General features: G+C 43.7%; 1 protein-coding gene across 1 annotated transcript in view; it reads right to left on the reverse strand.

The window, feature by feature from the left end:
* Positions 1–1,109: 1,109 nt before the first annotated feature.
* The window catches only part of LOC311137652 (disintegrin and metalloproteinase domain-containing protein 10), a 73,768-nt gene continuing 47,788 nt past the window's right edge, over positions 1,110–27,089 (reverse strand). Inside the window, exons 9-15 of the mRNA XM_084172167.1 lie at positions 14,868–15,031; positions 7,480–7,651; positions 5,531–5,675; positions 5,036–5,219; positions 3,358–3,457; positions 2,824–3,053; positions 1,110–2,212 (exon numbers count right to left, since the gene is read on the reverse strand). Coding sequence (XP_084028293.1) covers positions 2,108–2,212; positions 2,824–3,053; positions 3,358–3,457; positions 5,036–5,219; positions 5,531–5,675; positions 7,480–7,651; positions 14,868–15,031 — 1,100 coding nt within the window. The 3' untranslated portion in view covers positions 1,110–2,107. The remainder of the gene's footprint in view (positions 2,213–2,823; positions 3,054–3,357; positions 3,458–5,035; positions 5,220–5,530; positions 5,676–7,479; positions 7,652–14,867; positions 15,032–27,089) is intronic.

The following is a 27,089-nucleotide window of genomic DNA, read 5'->3' on the forward strand; positions in this document are numbered from 1 at the left end:
CTCTTTCAACATTGATAGTTATTAAAGCCATAAATATATTGCATTTGATTACAAGGGAGCAGATAGCTCCAGCATCAATTTTAGAGGAATTTCATAGTCAGGGAAGCCTATCATTGGAGGATAAGTCTAAGAGAGAAGTGGGGGATTGTTCCATGGTATGGTGTAAAATTTGGGAAGATCATATTGATAATATTAGCTATACTTTGATTCCAGATAGTTCAGATAATATCACTAGTCTTATAGATGCATTGAAGAATATAAGGGATGCATTTGGTAGATCTGAAGGAGCTGGATGGTCAGTGAAGTCTTGGTTGCAAGATCAGTTAGGCCCAGTGGGAGCAGTGATGGTTCAGATTTAATAGCAGCTTTGATGGCACTGTGTGTGATGTTTTTCTTTTGTAATTTGTTACTGACCTTTGCGAAAGCTATGATATTGAGAGGGGTTGGAGTAGTGATGCCTGGAGACAACACTCAAATGCCGTTGTTGACTGTTCCTGATCTGGATGAAGAGGGACAAGTGGGACTGGATGGAGTAGTGATGGATAAATATCATTTTTGATTATTTGATCATTTTTCAAATGTTTTTCAATATTAGTGTGATTTTAGTATGTTGTTATGAATCAAAGGGGGGAAATGTATGAATGAATCACATTATTCTATCATTTATCTATTGATTCATATATCATTTATATATCATTTTTATATTCTTAGTTGATATTGATGTTTTAATTTGAAAATGTTGTTTTGCAAAAGATACTGTTTGGTCTTTTCTTTTCTTCCAGAAGCATTTGGGGGAATATGTAGAGATTGAAATACTCAAACAAGGACAATATGAAGGGACAATATGAAAGGAGAATATGAAGGGACTGGAGGAGATGGAACAAGGAAGGTGTGGAAATGTTCCAATTCCATCATCGAAGATGCATTGGAAGTCGAGACTACGGAGGGGATGAAGTGTAGTGGACTACATTCCAGTGTCTGCAATGAAATATAGACATATTTGCATATGTAATACATAATTTGTGTCATATTCTTTCTGTATTAATTTTGTAGAATGATATTTGATGTTATTGAATACATGTGGGGATCTTAGATGTTTTTGTTTATTTCGTGGAAGCTTAGGGACATGGAGTCTAGGCAGGGATAGAGATAATCCACCGTAGGGTCCGATGGGTCGACCAGCCTTAGTGTGGATATTTTTGGATAGTATTTTGTTTGCAGGGGATTTCATGTGTATTTAATTGCATCATAGTTTCAAATGCATTGATAAAGATTCATGAATTGATCTGGAGTACCTAGGTGGTTGCCTGGGGCAGAGGGGCCGTGAGAGAATTTTACTGTCTTGATTGATGGATGGATATTTGGAAAGAAGGCTGCCAGACAGGTTTTTCGCTCTCACACTCCATAAAGATGTGTTCATATTTCATAGTAATGTATTCACACTCCATAAAGATTTGTTCATATTTCATAGTAATGTATTCACACTTCATAAAGATTTGTTCATATTTCATAGAAAGGTATTTACACTCCAGAGAAAAGTGTTTTGGGTTTATTGTTATAGATACTCAATAAGAGAAATTGTTACTTGTCATAATCCTATTCTTTTTGTTTTCGAGACTTTTGGTTAGTCTCGAAGGGGGGAAATATGTAGTGTATTAAGATTATGACTTTGATAATGTTTTCAAGTAGAACAGAGGGAATGGTTTTTAGGGTGACGCCCTATACAAGACAGGGGATTGGACAGTAGAGGGAGCAGCCCATATTTTGGGGAAGATTATATATACTGGATGGAGACAAAGAGGACCAGAGCAGACATTGCAATTTGGGAACCACTGCTCTCCGGATGATATATACATCTGTACACTTATGCTGAAATCTTGTGATATGAATAAAACTTATGATCAGAGCTCAGTATAAGCGGACTCCTTTGTTACAGCATAACTAGCAACATTTGACTCGACACTACATTACATTGATCTGAGTGAATGCAATATGAATGACAATCATCCAAGATGCTGTAATAGAAATAAGGCCATGCTCATAAAAAAATAAATAGTTCTCCCTAATCTTGAACGGCACCAACCACCACTGTTGGAGATACAGGTGGTTACTCTGGGTCACCCATGTCCAGGGTACGTCCACACAGGCACACGGTACTGACCATCACGGCAGACAGAGTCATGATGGCCAGGAGAATGGCCCACCAGTGAGTCTGCGGACAACAAGAGCACAACAAGTCAAACACTCACACACTTTAGTTCCAATCTGCTATAGTCAGCTGTTAAATAGTCAAAACACCACTGCAATTTACTTCAATTCACATTGACTTGAGGTGACATGAAGCCATTTGCTACAGGATGTTAGTCAGCTAGCATTCCAAATGTGTCACACTCATTTGGATGGAACCAATGGCATGCATTAGCCGATTCATCTGTGGTATGGAAACACTACTATTGCCATATCACAGCCTAATAAACTTTAGCTGGCATGGCTCCCAAACCAATTGTAGGAGTGTTAAATTTAAGCACTAGTATGTGTCACCGTCTCGCTAACTCAACATGACACACCTGAGCAGCTCTTTTAAATCCCTGTGGGCATTCCTGATTCGTCGCGCTTTCTAGTGAGACCAAAGCTCAAAGCCAACTGAGGCTGGAACATCTGAACGAAGAACATCAAAAGAGGAAGCTTTCCATACACACTCTGAGCTCAATACGCATCTCAACACACCACATCTGCTAGGATCCTCTGGCCTGTTGTAAAATAAATACGTCATAGTGTAGATAGATAGCCAACCCCCTAAAGCACAACAAACATAAAACAAACCTTTATCCACTCAGCCAGGTCGTCAAACTCATCCAGGTCTACCAGGTGGAGGAAGGAGTTCTTCAGCCTGGCGATGGGCCCATCAGCGTCCAGGATGCGACACACCTGGAACATGTCGCAGTAGCCCTGCTTGGCTGAACACGGCGCCCCGGCAACCAAGGCTACACGCTTTCCCTGGAAATGCCTGGTCAAGACAGAGGATGTGGTGCTGGCACAGGTTGCAGGCTTGTCTGAGGTGAATAAATACATGGAGAAATACAGTGAACATTTTGTTATAGGTGAAATGATTGAGTTTACTGAGTGGAAAAACACATGCACACATTTGTAACTAAGCTCCTTATCCTTGTTAAATTGTACTTTTACACAGCACTGCACATCAGATGTGGGTATTCAAACAGAAGAATGTATTATGATGGGAATCTCAAAGTAAATGTACACAGCCTTGTTTGTCCCCCAGTCATAAACACTTTCCCCAGATCTAAGCACAGCTGAGGAAATGAGGGTGAGGGAGGAGAAGAGGGGAATTGTGGTTACCCGGCTGTCGGCAGCACATGTGGCACTTTTCTTTCTTGGACTCTCCCAGACAGTCACACTGCTCCAGGCCGTACCTCACACACAGTGACTTAGCACAATTCTGAGAAATAGAGGGAGAAATGGAGAGAGAAGGATAGGGGAGAGTGAAGGACGGAGCGAGAGAGAGAGATGGAGAAAGGGAAAAGGATAGGGGAGAGTGAAGGACGGAGCGAGAGAGAGAGATGGAGAAAGGGAAAAGGATAGGGGAGAGTGAAGGACGGAGCGAGAGAGAGAGATGGAGAAAGGGAAAAGGATAGGCGAGATTGAAGGACGAAGCGAGAGAGAGAGATGGAGAAAGGGAAAAGGATAGGGGAGAGTGAAGGATGGAGCAAGAGAGAGAGATGGAGAAAGGGAAAAGGATACGGGAGAGTGAAGAACGGAGCGAGAGAGAGAGATGGAGAAAGGGAAAAGGATAGGGGAGAGTGAAGAACGGAGCGAGAGAGAGAGATGGAGAAAGGGAAAAGGATAGGGGAGAGTGAAGGACGGAGCGAGAGAGAGAGATGGAGAAAGGGAAAAGGATAGGGGAGAGTGAAGGATGGAGCGAGAGAGAGAGATGGAGAAAGGGAAAAGGATAGGGGAGAGTGAAGGACAGAGCGAGAGAGGGAGATGGAGAAAGGGAAAAGGATAGGGGAGAGTGAAGGACGGAGCGAGAGAGAGAGAGAGATGGAGAAAGGGAAAAGGATAGGGGAGAGTGAAGGATGAAGCGAGAGAGAGAGATGGAGAAAGGGAAAAGGATAGGGGAGAGTGAAGGACGGAGCGAGAGAGAGAGATGGAGAAAGGGAAAAGGATAGGGGAGAGTGAAGGACGAAGCGAGAGAGAGAGATGGAGAAAGGGAAAAGGATAGGGGAGAGTGAAGGACGGAGCGAGAGAGAGAGATGGAGAAAGGGAAAAGGATAGGAGAGAGTGAAGAACGGAGCGAGAGAGATGGAGAAAGGGAGAAGGATAGGGGAAGAGGAAGGGAAGGATAGAGGGAAAGAGGGAGGGTGAAATAGAGGAGAGAGGGGAGAGGATAGGGGAGAGTGAAAGACGGAGCGAGAGAGAGAGATGGAGAAAGGGAAAAGGATAGGGGAGAGTGAAGAACGGAGCGAGAGAGAGAGATGAAGAAAGGGAAAAGGATAGGGGAAGAGGAAGGGAAGGATAGAGGGAAAGAGGGAGGGTGAAATAGAGGAGAGAGGGGAGAGGGCATAGAGAGAATGAAAGGAGAATAAGAGAGAGGAGAACACTGAAGCCTGGATGAGCACAAGTACATTATGGCCCACAGTGAAGTCTCACAGAAAAACATGCCGGACAGGCCTGCTCATTCCCACAAATCCTTATCATCCGTGTTCAGTTAACTTGTTCCCTGCTCCAGGTTGCGTCACAAATGGGTTCTGGCCCAAATCTTATATTTCAGGATTTATGCCCCCATAGAGAGCCATACATATAGAATTTACATTGAAAAAGTTGAGCAATCTTCACATGCAGAACGACTCTCCAAACTCAGAACCCCATTTATCATCTGAATGGGTGAAAGAATGGAGTAAATGTCCTCAAGTTGGCAACCAAGGACAACAGATCCTGTGAAAGTGGATACTGTTGAGACAGTGGGTGCAATGGGTGAAAATGTTGAGTCATTGTCTGGCCCTCCTGCGGTGCTCACCCCGTTGAGACACACCCGGGTGCCCAGACTGCATTCGGTCATGTTGGCCTTGGCTGCAGGCTTGGGGCAGATGGGGGAGAGGCCAGAGCACACACTCTCCAGCTGACAGTCTGACTCCTCCTCACAGCTGACCCCTAACGGCTTCAAGACACACGCTGGCCCACAGCACAGACCCTGACTGGAACTGAGGGGACAGACAGAAAGACAAACAGATAGACAGACAGACAGACAGAGACAGGTGGGCGGACAGACAAAGAGAGACAATTTCATAATATAGGTGTTGTGGTTTACTGTTTTGTTTTTGAATGGTAAGACAATAGGTAATTATCCTCACAGCCACAACCACAACTCTGCTTTGCCAAAAGTGATGGGTGATGTTCTGTAAACTTTGGATTGAAATTACCCATAGAAACAGATCTAGGATCAGCAAATAGCAAAGGGACAATTTTAATCCTACTACTGATTTTATTTGCTAAACTTTTGAACAGAAATTACCTGCACTTCTTGTCTGGTTTCAGGTGACACTGGATGCCCACAGATTCCTTGGCGCTGTGGCAACAGAGGTCTGTCTCGTTGTGGCCCACGTCACACTCCTCCCCCTCCTCTACAATCTGATTCCCACAGATGGGCTGATCACTGACTGACAGGACAGAACACATATAGCCACACACATCAGCTCATCTCAACACTGCTGACTCGTGTAGATGGAGTATCTTCTTAAATGATTGGAATTAATCAGATTAGAGAAAGAGAGAGAGAGAGAGAGAGAGAGAGAGAGACCCAGAGAGAGACACAGAGACACAGAGAGATAGTGCCTTCAGAAATTATTCATACCACTTGACGTATTCCATATTTTGTTGTGTTACAGCCTGAATTCAAAATGGATTATTATTATTTTTTTAAATATCTCACCCATCTACACACAATACCCCATAATGACAAAGTAAAACATGTTTTTTGACATTTTTGCAAATGTATTGAAAATGAAAATGAAATATCTCATTTACATAAGTATTCACACCCCTGAGTCAATACTTTGTAGTAGTACCTTTGGCAGTGATTACAGCTGTGAGTCTTTCTGGGTAAGTCTCTAAGAGCTTTCCACACCAGGATTGTGCAACATTTGTCCATTTATTATTTTCAAAATTCTTCAAGCTCTGTCAAATTGGTTGTTGATCATTGCTAGACAACCATTTTCAGGTCTTGTAATAGATTTTCAAGTAGATTTAAGTCAAAACTGTAACTCGGCCACTCAGTAACATTCACTGTCTTCTTGGTAAGCAACTTCAGTGTAGATTTGGCCTTGTGTTTTAGGTTATTGTCCTGCTGAAAGGTGAATTCATCTCCCAGTGTCTGGTGGAAAGCAAACTGGACCAGGTTTTCTTCTAGGGTTTTGCCTGTGCTTAGCTACATTCCATTTATTTTTTATTTTAAAAAACTCCCCAGTCCTTAACAATTACAAGCGTAACATCATGCGTTGTATTGGATTTGCCCCAAACATAACACTTTGTATTTAGGACAAAAAGTTAATTGCTTTGCCACATTTTTGCAGTATTACTTTAGTGACTTGTTGCAAACAGGATGCATGTTTTGGAATACTTTTATTCTGTACAGGCTTCCCTCTTTTCAATCTGTCAATTAGGTTAGTATTGTGGGGTAACTACAATGTTGTTGATCCATCCTCAGTTTTCTCCTATCACAGCCATTAAGCTCTGTAACTGTTTTAAAGTCACCACTGGCCTCATGGTGAAATCGCTGAGTGGTTTTCTTCCTCTCCGGCAACTGAGTTAGGAAGGATTCCTGTATCTTTGTAGTGACTGGGTGTATCGATACACCATCCAAAGTGTAATTAATAACTTCACCATGCTCAAAGGGATGTTAAATGTCTGTTTTTTTGTGTTTACTATGTACCAATAGGGGCCCTTATTTGTTAGGCATTGGAAAACCTCCCTTGTCTTTGTGGTTGAATCTGTTTAAAAAGTCACTGCTCGACTGAGGGAGATTACAGATAATTGTATTTGTGGGGTAAAGAGATGAAGTAGTTATTCAAAAATCACTTTAAACACTATTATTGCACACAGTGAGTCCATGCAATTTATTATGTGATTATGTGATCTTTACTACTGAATTTATTTAGGCATGCCATAACAAAGTGCTTGAATACTTATTGCTCAAGACATTTCAGATTTTCATTTTTAATTAATTTGTAAACATTTTGAAAAACATAATTCCACTTTGACATTATCAGGTATTGTGTGTAGGGAAGTGACAAAAAAATCTAAATTTAATCCATTTTAAATTCAGGCTTTAACACAACAAAATGTGGAAAAAGTCAAAGGGTGTGAATACTTTCTGAAGGCATTGTAGAGAGACAGAACACTACATGCTATTGATGTCCTCTTTTCCACAGAGGAGGTCTCGTTTGTTTAGACCTAGCTCCTCACCCACAAAGCAGTCATCCTTCTTGACTTTCAGGACTCGGCTGATATGCTTGATGCTGCAGGGAGAGAATTTATCGTTGTTCTCCCGGACCTCGTTGGTAGCGTGAGGGAACATCAGGAACCTGCCTTTCCCTCCAGAAGAACCCAGGTTCCCACAATCAAAACCTTCATCGTGCTGAGAAGCAAATACAACACAGAACATAAAGGTTCTACTTCACAGTAGAATGACCTCAATAAGTTTTGTCTCCTTCTAGTACAAGATTATGGACATTGGGGCCCTCATATTCAGACATATTTATGTCAAATTCAATCATTTCCACCAGATGAAAATGAAGTTATTACTGAATATCCTTTTTCATTAAAAGTAAGACTATTGGAGAGATTTGTATGGGGTGATTCTGGGAAAGCAACTACTGAAGTCATGGTAAACATTTTTAAAATAAAGAGTTCATTCCCCTCAAGATCCCAGGCTTAAGACTAAAACCAAGTCTCTTTATTGCAAATGCTTGTTAACTTAAATGAAGGTAATTTTAGGTGAGAGACAAAAGTGCTGATGGCCATGATTCTGGAAGAGGAATACAATGTGTTCATAACAAACAACACACCCAGTTCTCTGCTGCCAATGACTGGAACGAACTGCAAAAATCTCTGAAGCTGGAGACTCTTATCTCCCTCACTAACTTTAGGAGTCAGTTGTCAGAGCAGCTTACCGATCACTGCACCTGTACACAGCCCATCTGTAATTAGCCCATCCAACTACCTCATCCCCATATTGTTATTTATTTTGCTAATTTGCACCCCAGTATCTCTATTTGCACATCATCTTTTGCACATCTATCATTCCAGTGTTAATACTAAATTCTAATTATTTTGCACTATGGCCTATTTATTTATTGCCTTACCTCCACCATTTACTACATTTGCACACACTGTATATATATTTTCTGTTGTATTTTTGACTTTATGTTTTGTTTACCCCATATGTAACTCTGTTGTTGTTTTTATCGCACTGCTTTGCTTTATCTTGGCCAGGTCGCAGTTGTAAATGAGAACTTGTTCTCAACTGGCTTACCTGGTTAAATAAAGGTTAAATTAAAATAAATTAAAAAAACACCCAGGACAGCACAGATAGATACAGCCCTGAGGCCTTCTTCTCTGGATCTCTCCAAGACGCACTTTCTCTGATTATCTACCAGAAAAAATTATGTGGTCCAATCGTTCATTTGTTTTAATCCGCTGTTGAGATGTTAATATGGGCTGGTTAATGTAATCACTTAGAACAGTTTAAGTCACTTAGAACAGTTTAAGGGGGAAATAAACTATGTTGAGACAAATGACTGAGACCCCTTTGTTAGGTTCAGGATTATTTTTTTTCCTTCACTGATTCTTCTCTCTGTCTTCTCTCACTTTTCCCTCTCTCTTCCCTCTTTCTCTCAGAGGGCCATGCTGTCACTGAGGATAGCAAGAGGGTTTCCAGACGCTATGGGACTATGTGAGAGAATATCATTACCAAAATAGGCCAAAGGTCAGGGCCCCTCTCTCCCCTCAGACCCCCTACCTCCCCCTTCCCCCTCATCATAAATCTCAGGTGAAGCAGGCCCTCTGATCTCTCTGTGTCCTATCCCATCCTCCATCTGGAAACAATGAGGCATGCCTGTCAGTGGACGCACCACTCAGCCAAGAACCTGCTGGATTTATAAAAGGGTCACAGACCGACATGCTGTAGCAGAACTAATCTGTGCAGGAACGCTTGGGAAGAATCCATTGCTGCCTATGGAAGTGTGAATAACATCTCTGGGGGAGCAGTGTATGGGGGAGGGGTGGTGGTGGAGTGGGGTGGGGTGGGGTGTTGGCATTCTAGGCAGTTGGAGAAAGGTCGTAGATGGTGCTGGTGGTGGATCTAAAAATGTATTGTTCTGCGAAAAACACCTGTGGTGAGGAAAATTGAAAGCCTCCCATTTATGGCAGCCTTTTAAAATAAGTGTGAGCATGTGCCAAGACTCCATAACATACAGTGCCTTCGGAAAGTATTTAGACCCCTTGACTTTTTCCATAGTTTGTTACGTTACAGCCTTATTCTGAAATTGATTAAATTGTTTTCCCCCTCATCAATCTAAACACAATACCCATCATGACAAAGCAAAAACAGGTTTTTAAACATTTTTGCAATGAAAAATAAAAAATGGAAATATCACATTTACATAAGTATTCAGACCCTTTACTCAGTACATTGTTGAAGCACCTTTGGCAGCAATTACAGCCTCGAGTCTTCTTGGGTATGACGCTACAAGCTTGGCGCACCTGTTTTTGGGGAGTTTCTCCCATTCTTCTCTGCAGATCCTCTCAAGCTCTGTCAGGTTGGATGGGGAGCATCGCTGCACAGCTATTTTCAGGTTTCTCCAGAGATGCTCAATCGGGTTCAAGTCCGGGCTCTGGCTGGGCCACTCAAGGACATTCAGAGACTTGTCCCGAAGCCACTCCTGCGTTGTCTTGGCTGTGTGCTTAGGGTCATTGTACTGTTGGAAGGTGAACCTTGGCCCCAGTCTGAGGTCCTGAGCGCTCTGGAGCAGGTTTTCATCAAGGATCTCTCTGTACTTTGCTCCGTTCAGCTTTCCCTCGGTCCTGACTAGTCTCCCAATCCCTGCCGCTGAAAAACATCTTCACAGCATGATGCTGCCACCACCATGCTTCACCGTAGGGATGGGGCCAGGTTCCCGCCAGACATGACGCTTGGCATTCAGGCTAAGGAGTTCAATCTTGGTTTCATCAGACCAGAAAATCTTGTTTCTCATGGTCTGAGAGTCTTTTAGGTGCCTTTTGGCAAACTCCAAGCGGGCTGGCATGTGCCTTTTGCTGAGGAGTGGCTTCCATCTGGCCAATCTACCATAAAGGCCTGATTGGTGGAGTGCTGCAGAGATGGTTGTCCTTCTGGAAGGTTCTCCCATCTCCTCCATCGGGTTTTTGGTCACCTCCCTGACCAAGGTCCTTCTCCCCCGATTGCTCAGTTTGGCCAGGCGGCCAGCTCTAGGAATAGTCTTGGTGGTTCCAAACTTCTTCCATTGAAGAATGATGGAGGCCACTGTGTTCTTGGGGACCTTCAATGCTGCAGACATTTTTTGTACCCTTCCCCAGATCTGTGCGTCGACACAATCCTGTCTCGGAGCTCTACGGACAATTCCTTCGACCTCATGGCTTGGTTTTTGACATGTACTGTGAACTGTGGGACCTTATAAAGACAGGTGTGTGCCTTTCCAAATCATGTCCAATCAATTTAATTTACTACAGGTGGACTCCAATCAAGTTGTAGAAACATCTCAAGGATGATCAATGGAAACAGGATGCTCCTGAGCTCAATTTCGAGTCTCATAGCAAAGGGTCTGAATACTTATGTAAATAAGGTATTTCTGTTTTCTAAAAACCTGTTTTCGCTTCGTCATTATGGGGTATTTTGTGTAGATTGATGAGGGAAAAATTATTTAATCCATTTTAGAATAAGACTGTAATGTAACAAAAATACTGTACATTCGTAGTGCTGAGCAATTAGGGCTTTTTGAGGTAGTTTTTGAGGTAGTTTCTTCGATTAATAAAAACAATCACGGTTTTCGGTTTCGATTGTTTTTTAAAACATTAAATTCACTATGCATTATGTGGGTTGAATGCTGTAACAACACAGAATAAAACAATTAATAAAAGTCCCATGATGGTAGTGACTGCCCATTAATGCTTATCACTTATTACCCATAATTGAATCACATTACTTGTGTATATTACATTTGTTTTATTTGATGACTTTATTATTTAATTCCAAGTCATAATCTCATCTCTATAGAGTTGCTTCCTATGCTGTCTGACAAAATCACAATTTTTGTAGTTCTTCAAAGTAAATAAGGCATTTTATGACTGCTGAATACCAACTATCAATCACTTAAGTCATTTATTTTCAGGTAGAGATACAGTACCTTGGGAAGCAACTGCTCTCTGTCAATCTATCCCTCTACATCGCACATTCTTCTGTCTCTTTTATGTAGCAGGCTGAAAGAATCACAGACTGGACAAGTAGGTATGCAATTGATTATGGTCATTGTAGTTAATTACAACGTTTTCTGCCCTAAACTATGTCGAATATTTGCCTGTTGGAAATTACAACTCCCTACTGCATTGCACAGTAAGGGCTTGAGCTGATTTATCTCTACAGAAACTGTGCAATGTGCGCATATACAGTGGGGGAAAAAAGTATTTAGTCAGCCACCAATTGTGCAAGTTCTCCCACTTAAAGAGATGAGAGAGGCCTGTAATTTTCATCATAGGTACACGTCAACTATGACAGACAAATTGAGAAAAAAGATTCTAGAAAATCACATTGTAGGATTTTTAATGAATTTATTTGCAAATTATGGTGGAAAATAAGTATTTGGTCACCTACAAACAAGCAAGATTTCTGGCTCTCAGACCTGTAGCTTCTTCTTTAAGAGGCTCCTCTGTCCTCCACTCGTTACCTGTATTAATGGCACCTGTTTGAACTTGTTATCAGTATAAAAGACACCTGTCCACAACCTCAAACAGTCACACTCCAAACTCCACTATGGCCAAGACCAAAGAGCTGTCAAAGGACACCAGAAACAAAATTGTAGACCTGCACCAGGCTGGGAAGACTGAATCTGCAATAGGTAAGCAGCTTGGTTTGAAGAAATCATCTGTGGGAGCAATTATTAGGAAATGGAAGACATACAAGACCACTGATAATCTCCCTCGATCTGGGCTCCACACAAGATCTCACCCCGTGGGGTCAAAATGATCACAAGAACGGTGAGCAAAAATCCCAGAACCACACGGGGGGACCTAGTGAATGACCTGCAGAGAGCTGGGACCAAAGTAACAAAGCCTACCATCAGTAACACACTACGCCGCCAGGGTCTCAAATCCTGCAGTGCCAGACGTGTCCCCCTGCTTAAGCCAGTACATGTCCAGGCCCGTCTGAAGTTTGCTAGAGTGCATTTGGATGATCCAGAAGAGGATTGGGAGAATGTCATATGGTCAGATGAAACCAAAATATAACTTTTTGGTAAAAACTCAACTCGTCGTGTTTGGAGGACAAAGAATGCTGAGTTGCATCCAAAGAACACCATACCTACTGTGAAGCATGGGGGTGGAAACATCATGCTTTGGGGCTGTTTTTCTGCAAAGGGACCAGGACGACTGATCCGTGTAAAGGAAAGAATGAATGGGGCCATGTATCGTGAGATCTTGAGTGAAAACCTCCTTCCATCAGCAAGGGCATTGAAGATTAAACGTGGCTGGGTCTTTCAGCATGACAATGATCCCAAACACACCGCCCGGGCAACGAAGGAGTGGCTTCGTAAGAAGCATTTCAAGGTCCTGGAGTGGCCTAGCCAGTCTCCAGATCTCAACCCCATAGAAAATCTTTGGAGGAAGTTGAAAGTCCGTGTTGCCCAGCGACAGCCCCAAAACATCACTGCTCTAGCGGAGATCTGCATGGAGGAATGGGCCAAAATACCAGCAACAGTGTGTGAAAACCTTGTGAAGACTTACAGAAAACGTTTGACCTGTGTCATTGCCAACAAAGGGTATATAACAAAGTATTGAGAAACTTTTGTTATTGACCAAATACTTATTTTCCACCATAATTTGCAAATAAATTCATTAAAAATCTTACAATGTGATTTTCTGGATTTTTTTTCCTCATTTTGTCTGTCATAGTTGACGTGTACCTATGATGAAAATTACAGGCCTCTCTCATCTTTTTAAGTGGGAGAACTTGCACAATTGGTGGCTGACTAAATACTTTTTTTCCCCACTGTAGCTAAAAAATAAAATAATTGAAGTGACATAGGTCAATTACATAGGTAAATTAGTGATTTAAAAACAGAAAAATAACCCAAGTTTCGGTGAATCGCTCTGCATTAGTCAATAAAGATAAACTTTTATAACATCGGCAGCAGTGAAGTGGAACATTTGCAGATTGTTTTGTTCTGGAACAATGCAAACAGACTTGGAGCTTTAAGTGTGCTCAATACGTGGGAAATTAAGAACTGGCGGATCATTGGGATTGGTCATACTACATATACACACTCAAAACAAATCCTGTTTGACCAAAGGCCAGGGAAGGAAGGTCTTCCTCACAAAAACAAAACATGAAAAAATCACGTGAAAAAAAACACTTGGTTTTCGGACACGTGTGAACAAATCACATTTGAAAAATTTCAACAGTGACATTTTCACATGGCTCAGACGGGGCTTTCGGACAAGTGTGAAGTTTCACACGTAAATTTTTTCCCCACACGTTTATTTTCACCACTTCCAGCATGGTCTGCTTTCCTATCCAGGAACTGACCAGGACCTACCCTGCTTAGCTTCAGAGGCAAACCAGCAGTGGGATGTAGGGTGCTATGTTGCTGGAATTAATACACTAAAACTTGCAAATAAAAAAAGGCCAGGGTAACATAACCAAAGATAGGGAAAATTGCAGGAAAGAAGGAGCCGTTTTATTTAATTGCATTATCATAAATTTAAAAAATCACGAACTATTTTTGGCTATCCATTTACAATTCATTTGCTCTCGCATTTAAAAATTATTTTGATGTTCTCAACATCAAAAGTAACTCACTCACTAGAGGATTGCATCATATAATAACACTGTTACTCTAGTAAAGGTGTTTAAAGTTGAGGGATGGGGCTGGAGAAATGCAACCACTCTCAAATCCATAGACTACGCTATCGATGCAAGGAGACTATGCTATGGATGCAAGGACTGACCATCCCTGATATAAAAATTATAGTTTCAACCATGGTTTGTCTACATTTACTTTGTTTACAAACACTGGCGTAAATGTGGAGTTTTTTTGCAAGTTCATATGTGAAAAACAATCACATGTAAAAATCTAATCTGCAGTTTAATACGTGAAAAACTTTCAAGTGACAATGCAACTTACATGTGAACCTACAATTCCACATGTGAAAGTGATATTTTCTTAACGTGAAACAGCATATCCGATTCTCAGATGTAAACGTTTTTAACATGTGAAACTGCAAAAACATGAAGACATATGATTCTCCTCACATGTGAAAAGGTGGTGTTAACATGTGAACTCTACATTTAATACATGTAAAATTTAAGCTCAACATGTGCAAACAGCTATTTCACATACTGTCTGAATTCCAAGAAATAAGAACGCCTTTGCGCACAGGGTTCAATTCCTGCAACAAATTAATTTAGAGAGCTGCAGCATGACCAGTACAACACAATAGGTAATGTAATGAAGTGACATGTCAAACACCAAATATCATTAAGATAACAAGTAAAGGAAAGTGCTAGGACTCCAATGGGGGTAAAACATTAAGGATAGGCAAGTGTGATACTGTCCAGAACTCACAGGGGCACCCAGGCTGTGGCCCAGTTCGTGGGCCAGGGTGAGTTGAACATGTCGGGGGGGCAGGTACTGGCCGTAGTTCTGCAGCGTGATCAGGCCTGTGTTCAGACTGGCGTTGCTACCATCCCGCATGAGCGTGTGTCGTGAACAAATCCCTCCCCAGTTCCCTGAAATATAAGGGAAAGGTAAGGAGAGTAAAGATAAGGTATAAATAGAGACTTGATACTATCATTTAGGTGAAAGGGCAATTTGCTTGGCAGAATGTGTACAGTAGACAATATGTTCAGTGCAGTATAAATAAAGCGTGAGAAACCTCAGATGCACTGGGTTGCTTAACGTCATGAACGCGTTAGTTGTTACTAATGTGCCATTTCTTCTTTAATAGCTGTGTTATGGCTGTCCAGCTGTCCAACAGACATCCCCAGGGACGTTTTTCCACCCTTCACTATATTGTTTGCATTATATTAGGTTGCATACGTGACCTTGACCCTTCTCTTTAACACAACACGGCCGTATTTTTCAGTGTTTTATCAAGGTTGTCCCCAGGCCCCTAAACATCAAAGGAGGTGTGGACAGGCCAGAAGGCAGGCTAAGTTCTCACTGGGGCAGATGAAAGCCTCACGGCCAGTTGGGTCTGTGTATCGGTGACTTGCCTTAACTTGTTGGCTTATATAACGCTCCTGTACTGCAGGCGATCCCACCGCCACCAATTACAAACAGCTGGCCTTTTTCTCACAGAATGCAGTACTGTGACATCATCCTTCAGCTAGCCCACCACTCATTTCAGAGAGGCCCGTTTTGTTACAGTATGTGGATCATAGAAAAACTTTGGTCATGGGCTTTAGGAGTTGGGGGTTTACCTTGGCTCAAGAAAGGGGGGCACCGCCATCCTTTGCCAAGGGGCACAGCCACTAATTGATCAGATGAAGAATGTTTTGAATTCAGGGGTTTTAGGGGGCGGCATGTAGCATGTCTTCTACCTGCCACAGGCAAAGGATATTTGCAGCTTATACAAGCACATATTGAGCGAAGAGAATCAGGCTATACCAATTGAGTTTTTGCACAACACTTCTGTCCAATTCTATTGTTCCCCAGGCAATATAACAACCACTTGTAATACAACTCCCACTATTACTACTACTACTACTACTACTACTACTACTACTACTACTACCACTACTACTACCACACCACTACTACATTACCATTATAGTCACATACACTGAGTGTATAAACATTAGGAACACCTGCTCTTTCCATGACATAGACTGACCAGGTGAATCCAGGTGAAAGCTATGATCCCTTATTGATGTCACCTGTTAAATCCACTTCAATCAGTGTAGATGAAGGAGAGGAGACAGGTTAAAGAAGGGTTTTTAAGCCTTGAGACAATTGAGACATGGATTGTGTACGTGTGCCATTCAGAGGATGAATGGGCAAGACAAAAGATTTAACTGCCTTTAAACGGGGTATTGTAGTAGGTGCTAGGCGTACCGGTTTGAGTATGTCAAGAACTGCAACACTGATGGGTTTTTCATGCTCAACAGTTTCCTGTGTGTATCAAGAATGGTCCACTACCCGAAGGACATCCAGCCAACTTGACACAACTGTGGGAAGCATTGGAGTCAACATGGGCCAGCATCCCTGTGGAATGCTTTCGACACCTTTTAGTCCATGCCCCGATGAATTGAGGCTGTTCCGAGGGCAAAAGGGAGTGCAACTCAATATTAAGGTGTTCCTAATGTTTTGTACACTCAGTATATATTGTCATCGTTATATTCATTATATGATATTATCTTCATCATCACCACCACTACTACTACCACTGTCTATAACTGCCTTAATGTTGCTGGACCCCAGGAAGAGTAGCTGCTGGCGATCCTTAATAAATACAGTTACTAACACCACTATTTTAAACCTTATTTTACCAGGCAAGTTGACTGACAGCACATTCTCATTTAAAGTAACAACCTGGGGAATAGTTACAGGGGAGAGGAAGGAGGATGAATGAGCCAATTAGAAGCTGGGGATGATTAGGTGGCCATGATTGTATGCTAGGACACCGGGGTTAACACCCCTACTCTTACGATAAGTGCCATGGGATCTTTAGTGACCACAGAGAGTCAGGTCACCTGTTTAACATCCCAAAAGACAGCACCCTACACAGGGCAATGTCCCCAATCACTGCCCTGGGACATTGGGATATGTCTTTAGACCAGAGGAAAGAGTGCCTCCTACTGGCCCTCCAACAGCATCTGGTCTCCCATCCAGGGACTGACCAGGACCATCCCTGCTTAGCTTCAGAGGCAAGCCAGCAGTGGGATGCAGGGTGGGTATGCCTGCCCAGTCCAAAGATGCAGCCAGGTATTATTTAGTCAAGTTATTATGTAAGGTTAAGACTAGGGATATGGTAATCTGATCCAAGATCTGTGGGTTAGGGCTACCTCTAATTTAAGCATCTAATCCATGCTGCTTTGTGGATGGAATGTACATTAATCCAAGATTGTTCATCCCTATGGGATTCAACATCACATGTCCTAGAGATTCCCATGGCTTTGAGGCTGATCAAAAGGCAATTAAGGATCACCATCAAAAGGAGCCCCTACTTGAGTGAGCATAGCCAACCCAGCCATGCTTCACTTGGGGAATTCACAACACAGGCCGGGCTGCCTACCCGAACATCTCTAGGCTAATTAAGAATGCTGTACGCATCCCCACTGACTCCCTGAATTAACCCAAACGGGCTATTCAGAGTGCTGAGTTACTTAGAAAGAGCATGGCTTTGGCCCCAGTGTTGTTATGAGCCTAGGTTGTGGTTTGGCGAAGCCAACTGCAATCAGCTCTGTTTATGTTTGTGTCCCCCTCATCCTCTTCTCCTCCTTAGAAAGAGCCCTGATGAATGCCTCCTATTATTAGTTACATAGACTCACACCACATACACACACACGCACGCACGCACGCACACACACACACACACACACACACACACACACACACACACACACACACACACACACACACACACACACACACACACACACACACACACACACACAGGCAAACACACACACACACACAGGCAAACACACACGTGCACACATCCAAGCATGAATACACTGACAAACACAAGCACCCCTTCAAAATCTACACAAGCACACACTCTCTCACAGTCTTGGACAAACACAGTAACACACAACATTAGAGGGAGGGAGGACCTGGCTCTAACGAGGCTCTCCTATGACGATCGGGAAATAGAAAAGTGGAAATGGAGCGTAAACTGACCATGTGCTACTGTAGACTGCACTGTCAAAACAACAACACGCTTACTTCATTTATCAACTTCACATTATAGTTTTTCTCAATCGCATACAAGCAATTTTTGGATCTGTGTTGAAACGTATCTACAGTATAGCAGAATAGCAATGATACAATTCTCAAATACATTTACAGAACTTCTGATCATTTTCTTGCCTTAGTACTAGGGATGTAATGATTCACCTATAAGCATTGTTCCCCGATTCAAATGTTTAAATGAATAGCCCACTGGGTACACCACATAATTTCAACGTGGAGAATTGGGAAATATTTGGTAGACATGTTGATTAATGAGAGTTCAACAATATTTTCACCCAATCAAAAAGACAGCCAAAAGTTTGTTGAATTCCCAATGTGTTATCTCTATGCTGTCAACCATCTAAAAGCACAACCAAATTCCAATGGAAAATATATGTCTGATTTTTGGTTTAGTTGTCACCTACATTTATTATCACTGCGCTTTCAACCATTTAAAAGCACAACAAAGTTCAAATAGGAATACAAGATTGCATTAGATTAGATGAGTCACATGCACAGGGTCACATGCACAGGGTGTAAAATGTCCATAGGGGGAGCAGCAAGGGGGGAATTGAGAATTGAATGAAACAATAATAATATCCTTCCCCTCAGGGACAGGCCGAATTTCTTCAGCCTCCTGAGGTTGAAGAGTAGCTGCCGTGCCTTCTTCACCACAGTGTCCATGTGGTTTGACCATTTCAGCTCATTGGAGATGTCTACCCCGAGCAACTTGGCGTTTTTTACAGTCTCCACGGCGGCCCTGTTGATGAAGATGGGGGCGTGTCCAACCTGGTTCCTCCTAAAGTTCACAATCAGCTCCTTTGTTTTGCTGATGTTGAGGGAGAGGTTGTTTACCTGGCACCACGCTGTCAGAGTGCCTACCTCCTCCCTGTAGGTCGTCTCGTCGTTGTTGGTAATCAGGCCCACTACTGTCGTGTCTTTAGTGAACTTGATGATGGGGTATACAGGGATTACAGGAGGGGACTGAGGACGGACCCTTGTGGGGCCCCCGTGTTGAGAATCAGTGTCGAGGAGGGAATGTTGCCTACCTTCACCACCTGGGGGCGTCCCGTCAGGAAGTCCAGGACCCAGTTGCATAGGGAGGAGTTCAGTCCCAGGGTCGTGAGCTTTGTGATGAGCTTAGAGCAGGGTTCTTCAATTCCGGTCCTGGAGGGCCGAAACACTTCTGTTTTTTATTTCTACCTGGTAGTTAATTGCACTCACCTGGTGTCCCAGGTCTGAATTAGCCCCTGATTAGAAGGAGAGGATGAAAAACAGAGGTGTTTCGGCCCTCCAGGACCGGAATTGAAGAACCCTGGCTTAGAGGGTACTATGGTATTGAAGGCGAAGCTGTAGTCGATGAACAGCATCCTCACATATGCATTCCTTTTTTCCAGGTGGGTGAGGGCTGTGTGCAGTGCAATGGTGATTGCATCGTCCGTGTATCTGTCAGGGCGGTAGGTGAATTGGAGAGGGTAGAGTGTTGGGGAGGGAGGAGGTGATGTGGTCTTTGACTAGACTCTAGAAGCACTTCATGATGACGGAAGTGAGTGCTACGAATCGGTAGTCATTCAGTTCAGTTACTTTCCGTTTCTTGGGCACGGGAATGATAGTGGACATCTTGAAGCAGGTGGGGATAACAGCCTTAGCTAGAGAGATGAAAATGTCCGAAAACATAACAGCTAGCTGGTCTGCACATGCTCGGAGGGTGCGGCTAGGGATACCATCTGGGCCGGCAGCCTTGCGAGGGTTAACATGCTTGACTGACTTACATACTGTACGTCCTCCGTGGAGATCGTAAGCACGTAGCCCTCGTAGTCCTCAGGGGCTCTCCTCGGCAGCTCAGATTCGCTATTCTCGAAGCGGGAGAAAAAGGTGTTTAGCTCGTCCAGTAGGGCGATTTTGTTGTCCGCGACGTGACTGGCTTTCTTTTTGTAATCCGTGATCGTTAGAAGCCCCTACCACATACGCCTCCGACCCGCTGAAATGCTCCTCCACTTTGTCCCTATACTATACAATAACTTAATGTGTTATCGTTGTGCTTCATCTAATAGCACAACCAAATTACCTGAATTTCAGTTGAGATTACATTAAAGTACATGGTGCAACTGATCATTGCCATTTGAGATTCTGTGCAGATTGTTATAGCAATTGTGAATATTTCCACAGGCCTGCAACCCTGAACATGCACACTTTATATGATTACATAAGAAGACATTTACTGTTAAAGTAACCTCAAAATGTGGTCATTGATGTATTACTCATTTTAAGGTTTAACAAATACTGTTAATTAGTTTGTAAAATAGCCTTAAAATGTGGCTATTTACTGTCTTACAAAAGTCATATTGTGTCAAGTTGGCTGGATGTCCTTTGGGTGGTGGACCATTCTTGGTGCACAGCTGGAGGTAAGCAGGAGGTAAGCTTCTCATATGGTGTTGAGTAAAGCTTAACCATGTATTAGATCGTAGGTAGGTAGTTAGCTGTAGTTAGGTATTGTATTTATTATAGGTTAGTATTGTTGTTATTGTAGGTTTCCGTAGGTAATTGTAGGTTAGTATCGAAGCACGAGGCTAGCTAGCTAGCGGGTAGCTACTGGTAACGATTAGCAACGCTGGAGAGCTGGTTCCAATGTTAATGTAGTCCTAGCCAACGTTAAATTTTTTGCTTAACCATGTATTAGATCGTAGGTAGGTAGTTAGCTGTAGTTAGGTATTGTATTTATTATAGGTTAGTATTGTTGTTATTGTAGGTTTCCGTAGGTAATTGTAGGTTAGTATCGAAGCACGAGGCTAGCTAGCTAGCGGGTAGCTACTGGTAACGATTAGCAACGCTGGAGAGCTGGTTCCAATGTTAATGTAGTCCTAGCCAACGTTTAATTTTTTGCTTAACCATGTATTAGATCGTAGGTAGGTAGTTAGCTGTAGTTAGGTATTGTATTTATTATAGGTTAGTATTGTTGTTATTGTAGGTTTCCGTAGGTAATTGTAGGTTAGTATCGAAGCACGAGGCTAGCTAGCTAGCGGGTAGCTACTGGTAACGATTAGCAACGCTGGAGAGCTGTTTCCAATGTTAATGTAGTCCTAGCCAACGTTTAATTTTTTGCTGCGTTATGCGTTATGAAAGGAACTAGACACGGACTTGAATTATCTGTTTAGTGTGCTAACACACTCTTGGCAGTTTGTTGTAACCAAGTATTGATGCTAAATTGTGTGTTAATGGATGCTAGCTTGCAAGTTAGCTACGGCGTCATAGCTAGGCTTCGTGGGTTGTTGTGGGTAGTTACTGTGTCTTGGCAGTGTCCTCGGCCGTGCCGGCTGTAGCACGAAGCTAGCTAGCTAGCCGTTCTTCAAACAAAGTCAACACAGTGGCCATTGCTAGCTCCCCAACACGACCAGCTAGCTGTACTGTAGTAGCTAACTACAATATACTTGTCCTAGCTAGCCAACGTCTAATCATTGCTGCGTCATGAAAGGAACTTGACACAGACACGAATGATCTGTTTAGTGTGTTATCACATTATTGGTGGTTTGTTGTGACCAAGTGTTGGTGCTAAACGGTGTGTTATTGTTATTGGATGCTAGCTTGCTAGTTGGCTATGGTGTCATAGTTGGCTAGCTGAATAAAGTGGGTTGAGTCTATTCCTTTAAACATTGAACCGCTGTGGTTCACAACAATTCTGATTTCTAAAGGCGGAAGTTGGGAGAGTTTTTGTTCGGGTGGTTCAGTGAAACAATTTTAGTTTCTGAGGTAGAAGTTTTTGGTGAGGGAGGCCCTGCTCTCTCCGCTCCCAGATGCTTAGCCCATTTCATTCCGATCTCCTCTGCATTTTTGTAGCCATTTGCTACAGCCTGTCAACTATGCCTCTGCCTATCCCTGTTCTCTCCTCTCTGCACAGGCTACACAAACGCACCACACCGCGTGGCTGCTGCCTCTCTAACCTGGTGGTCCCTGCACGCACCACCCACGTGGAGTTCCAGGTCGCAGGCAGCCTCTGGAACTGCCGTTCTGCTGCCAACAAAGCTGACTTCATCCCAGCCTATGCCAACCTCCAGTCCCTCGACTTCCTGGCGCTGACGGAAACATGGATCACCACTGAAAACACTGCTACTCCTACTGCTCTCTCCTCGTCTGACCATGTGTTCTCGCATACCCCGAGAGCATCTGGTCAGAGGGGTGGTGGTACAGGAATCCTCATCTCTCCCAAGTGGACATTCTCAATTTTTCCCCTAACCCATCTGTCTATCTCCTCATTTGAATTCCATGCTGTCACAGTCACTAGCCCATTTAAGCTTAATATCCTTGTCATCTATCGCCCTCCAGGTTCCCTTGGAGAGTTCATCAATGAGCTTGACGCCTTGATAAGTTCCTTCCCTGAGGATGGCTCACCCCTCACAGTTTTGGGGGATTTCAACCTCCCTATGTCCACATTTGACTCATTTCTCTCTGCCTCCTTCTTTCCACTCCTCTCCTCTTTTGACCTCACCCTCTCACCGTCCCCCCCTACTCACAAGGCAGGCAATACGCTTGACCTCATCTTCACTAGATGCTGCTCCTCTACTAATCTCACTGCAACTCCCCTCCATGTCTCCGACCACTACTTTGTTTCCTTTTCTCTCTCACTCTCCTCCCACACTACTCACTCTGCCCCTACACAGATGGTAATGCGCCGCCGCAACCTTCGCTCTCTCTCTCCCACTACTCTCTCCTCTTCCATCCTATCATCTCTTCCCTCTGCTCAATCCTTCTCCCTCCAATCTCCTGATTCTGCCTCCTCAACCCTCCTCTCCTCCCTTTCTGCATCCTTTGACTCTCTGTGTCCCCTATCCTCCCGGCCGGCTCGGTCCTCCCCTCCAGCTCCGTGGCTTGATGACTCATTGCGAGCTCACAGAACAGAGCTCCGGGCAGCGGAGCGGAAATGGAAGAAAACTAAACTCCCTGCCGACCTGGCATCTTTTCACTCCCTCCTCTCTACATTTTCTTCATCTGTTTCTGCTGCTAAGGCCACCTTCTACCACTCTAAATTCCAAGCATCTGCCTCTAACCCTAGGAAGCTCTTTGCCACATTTTCCTCCCTCCTGAATCCTCCCCCCCCCCCCCCCCCCCCCTCCTCTCTCTCTGTGGATGACTTCGTCAACCACTTTGAAAAGAAGGTTGACGACATCCGATCCTCGTTTGTTAAGTCTAATGACACTGCTGGTCCTGCTCACACTGCCCTACCCTATGCTTTGACTTCTTTCTCCCCTCTCTCTCCAGATAAAATCCTGCGACTTGTGACTGCAGGCCGCCCAACAACCTGCCCGCTTGACCCCATCCCCTCCTCCCTTCTCCAGACCATCTCCGGTGACCTTCTCCCCTACCTCACCTCGCTGATCAACTCATCCTTGACCGCTGGCCATGTCCCTTCCGTCTTCAAGAGAGCGAGAGTTGCTCCCCTTCTCAAAAAACCAACACTCGACCCCACTGATGTCAACAACTACAGACCAGTATCCCTTCTTTCTTTTCTTTCCAAAACTATTGAGCGTGCCGTCTTTAGCCAACTCTCTTGCTATCTCTCTCAGAATGACCTTCTTGATCCAAACCAATCAGGTTTCAGGACTGGTCATTCAACTGAGACTGCTCTTCTCTGTGTCACGGAGACTCTCCGCACTGCTAAAGCTAACTCTCTCTCCTCTGCTCTTGTCCTTCTAGACCTGTCTGCTGCCTTTGATACTGTGAACCATCAGATCCTCCTCTCCACCCTCTCCGAGCTGGGCATCTCCGGCGCGGCTCACTCCTGGATTGCGTCCTACCTGACCGGTCGCTCCTACCAAGTGGCGTGGCGGGAAGCTGTCTCCGCACCACGTGCTCTCACCACTGGTGTCCCCCAGGGCTCGGTTCTAGGCCCTCTCCTTTTCTCCCTATACACCAAGTCACTTGGCTCTGTCATATCCTCACATGGCCTTTCCTATCATTGCTACGCTGACGATACACAACTAATTTTCTCCTTTCCCCCTTCTGATAACCAGGTGGCGAATCGCATCTCTGCATGTCTGGCAGACATATCACTGATGGATGACGGATCACCACCTCAAGCTGAACCCTGGCAAGACGGAGCTGCTCTTCCTCCCGGGGAAGGACTGCCCGTTCCATGATCTCGCCATCACGGTTGACAACTCCGCTGTGTCCTCCTCCCAGAGTGCGAAGAGCCTAGGCGTGACCCTGGACAACACCCTGTCGTTCTCCGCCAACATCAAGGCGGTGACCCGCTCCTGCAGGTTCATGCTCTACAACATTCGGAGAGTGCGACCCTGCCTTACACAGGAAGCGGCGCAGGTCCTGGTCCAGGCACTTGTCATCTCCCGTCTGGACTACTGCAACTCGCTGTTGGCTGGCCTCCCTGCCTGTGCCATTAAACCCCTACAACTCATCCAGAATGCCGCAGCCCGTCTGGTGTTCAACCTTCCCAAGTTCTCTCACGTCACCCCCCTCCTCCGCACACTCCACTGGCTTCCAGTTGAAGCTCGCATCCGCTACAAGACCATGGTGCTTGCCTATGGAGCAGTGAGGGGAACGGCACCTCTGTACCTTCAGGCTCTGATCAGTCCCTACACCCAAACGAGGGCATTGCGTTCATCCACCTCTGGCCTGCTGGCTCCCCTTCCTCTGCGGAAGCATAGCTCCCGCTCAGCCCAGTCAAAACTGTTCGCTGCTCTGGCACCCCAATGGTGGAACAAGCTCCCTCACGACGCCAGGACAGCGGAGTCACTCACCACCTTCCGGAGACATTTGAAACCCCACCTCTTTAAGGAATACCTGGGATAGGATAAAGTATTCCTTCTAACCCCCCCAAATTGTAAAGTGGTTATCCCACTGGCTATAGGGTGAACGCACCAATTTGTGAGTCGCTCTGGCTAAGAGCGTCTGCTAAATGACGTTAATGTGCCCTTGAGCAAGGCACTTAACCCTAATTGCTCCTGTAAGTCGCTCTGGATAAGAGCGTCTGCTAAATGACTAAAATGTAATGTAAATGATATTGATTTGTGTTTGGTTGACAAAGGCAACTAAAGATCAACATTTAAAGGAGATGTTTCTACTGCTTGAATAGTTGGATCTGAACCACTGGCTTAATCCTATTCTTTTATTTCTTTAACTTTTATTTTTGGTTGAGATGGAGAAATTAATCCAACATACAATTTGTTAACTTGTCAACAAGTTAATAGGCTAGGCTATTTACCGTATTGCAAAAGTGATATTGAATTGTGTTTGGTTGTCAACGCAAGCAAATATCAACATTTGAAGGAGATGTTTCTTCTGTTTGGATAGCTCCACCAGTGCAACTGAGTCTGGATTTATTTCCAGTTTGTCTGAAAATTAATAATTCATATGTTGGATTCACGTCTCCATTTCAACCAAAAATCTAAGTTAAAGAATAGTCCTAAATCAAATCAAACTTGAAATGCACTTTAAATCTTATTCTTACAAGCATTTGAAACAACATTGGGTGTGGATACGGTGGGAATATGGGTCTGAGCAAGTGTGATGTCTGAGCATGGGTCTGAGCAACTGTGATGTCATTAATGTTTGTGGAAATGTATGTCTGGAAATGTTAAGCTGTCTATTGTTTTTGTCTATGTATGTTTTTAAATTGTAAAATATATATACAGTACCAGTCAAAAGTTTGGAAACACCTACTCATTCAAGGGTTTTTCTTTATTTGTACTATTTTCTACATTGTAGAATAATAGTGAAGACATCAAAACTATGAAAGAACACATATGGAATCATGTAGTAACCAAAAAAGTGTTAAGCAAATCAAAATATTTTATATTTGAGATTCTTCAAAGTAGCCACCCTTTGCCTTGATGACAGCTTTGCACACTCTTAGCATTCTCTCAACCAGCTTCATGAGGAATGCTTTTCCAACAGTCTTGAAGGAGTTCCCACATATGCTGAGCACTTGTTGGCTGCTTTTCCTTCACTCTGCTGTCCAACTCAAACCATCTCAATTGGGTTGAGGTCGGGTGATTGTGGAGGCCAGGTCATCTGATGCAGCACACTATCACTCTCATTGGTAAAATAGCCCTTACACAGCCTTGAGGTGTGTTTTGGGTCATTGTCCTGTTGAAAAACAAATGATAGTCCCACTAAGCGCAAACCAGATGTGATGGCGTATTGCTGCAGAATGCTGTGGTAACCATTCCTGTTAAGTGTTCCTTGAATTCTAAATAAATCCCTGACAGTGTCACCAGCAAAGCAACCCCACACCATCACAGCTCCTCCTCCATGCATCACGGTGGGAACGACACATGCGGAGATCATCCATTCACCAACTCTGCGTCTCACAAAGCCATGGTGGTTGGAACCAAAAACCTTATATTTGGACTCATCAGACCAAAGGACAGATTTCCACCAGTCTAATGTCCATTGCTCGTGTTTCTTCTTATTGGTGTCCTTTAGTAGTGGTTTCTTTGCAGCAATTGGCCTGATTCACGTGGTCTCCACTGAACAGTTGATGTTGAGATGTGTCTGTGACTTGAACTAGTTTCATCAAAGCGCTTGATGGTTTTTGAGACTGCACCGGATTGACTGACCTTCATGTCTTAAAGTAATGATGGCCTGTCGTTTTTCTTTGCTTATTTGAGCTGTTCTTGCCATAATATGGACTTGGTCTTTTACCAAATAGGGCTAGCATCTGTATACCAACCCTACCTTGTCACAACACAACTGATTGGCTCAAACGCATTAAGAAGGAAAGAAATTCCACAAATTAACTTTTAAGAAGGCACACCTGTTAATTGAAATGCATTCCAGGTGACTACCTCATGAAGCTGGTTGAGAGAATTACAAGAGTGTGGAAAGCTGTTATCAACGCAAAGGGTGGCTACTTTGAAGAATCTCAAATAAAAAATATAT

This window comes from Coregonus lavaretus (genome assembly GCF_964263955.1).
Source record: "Coregonus lavaretus genome assembly, chromosome: 11".
In the NCBI taxonomy this organism is placed as follows: domain Eukaryota; kingdom Metazoa; phylum Chordata; class Actinopteri; order Salmoniformes; family Salmonidae; genus Coregonus; species Coregonus lavaretus.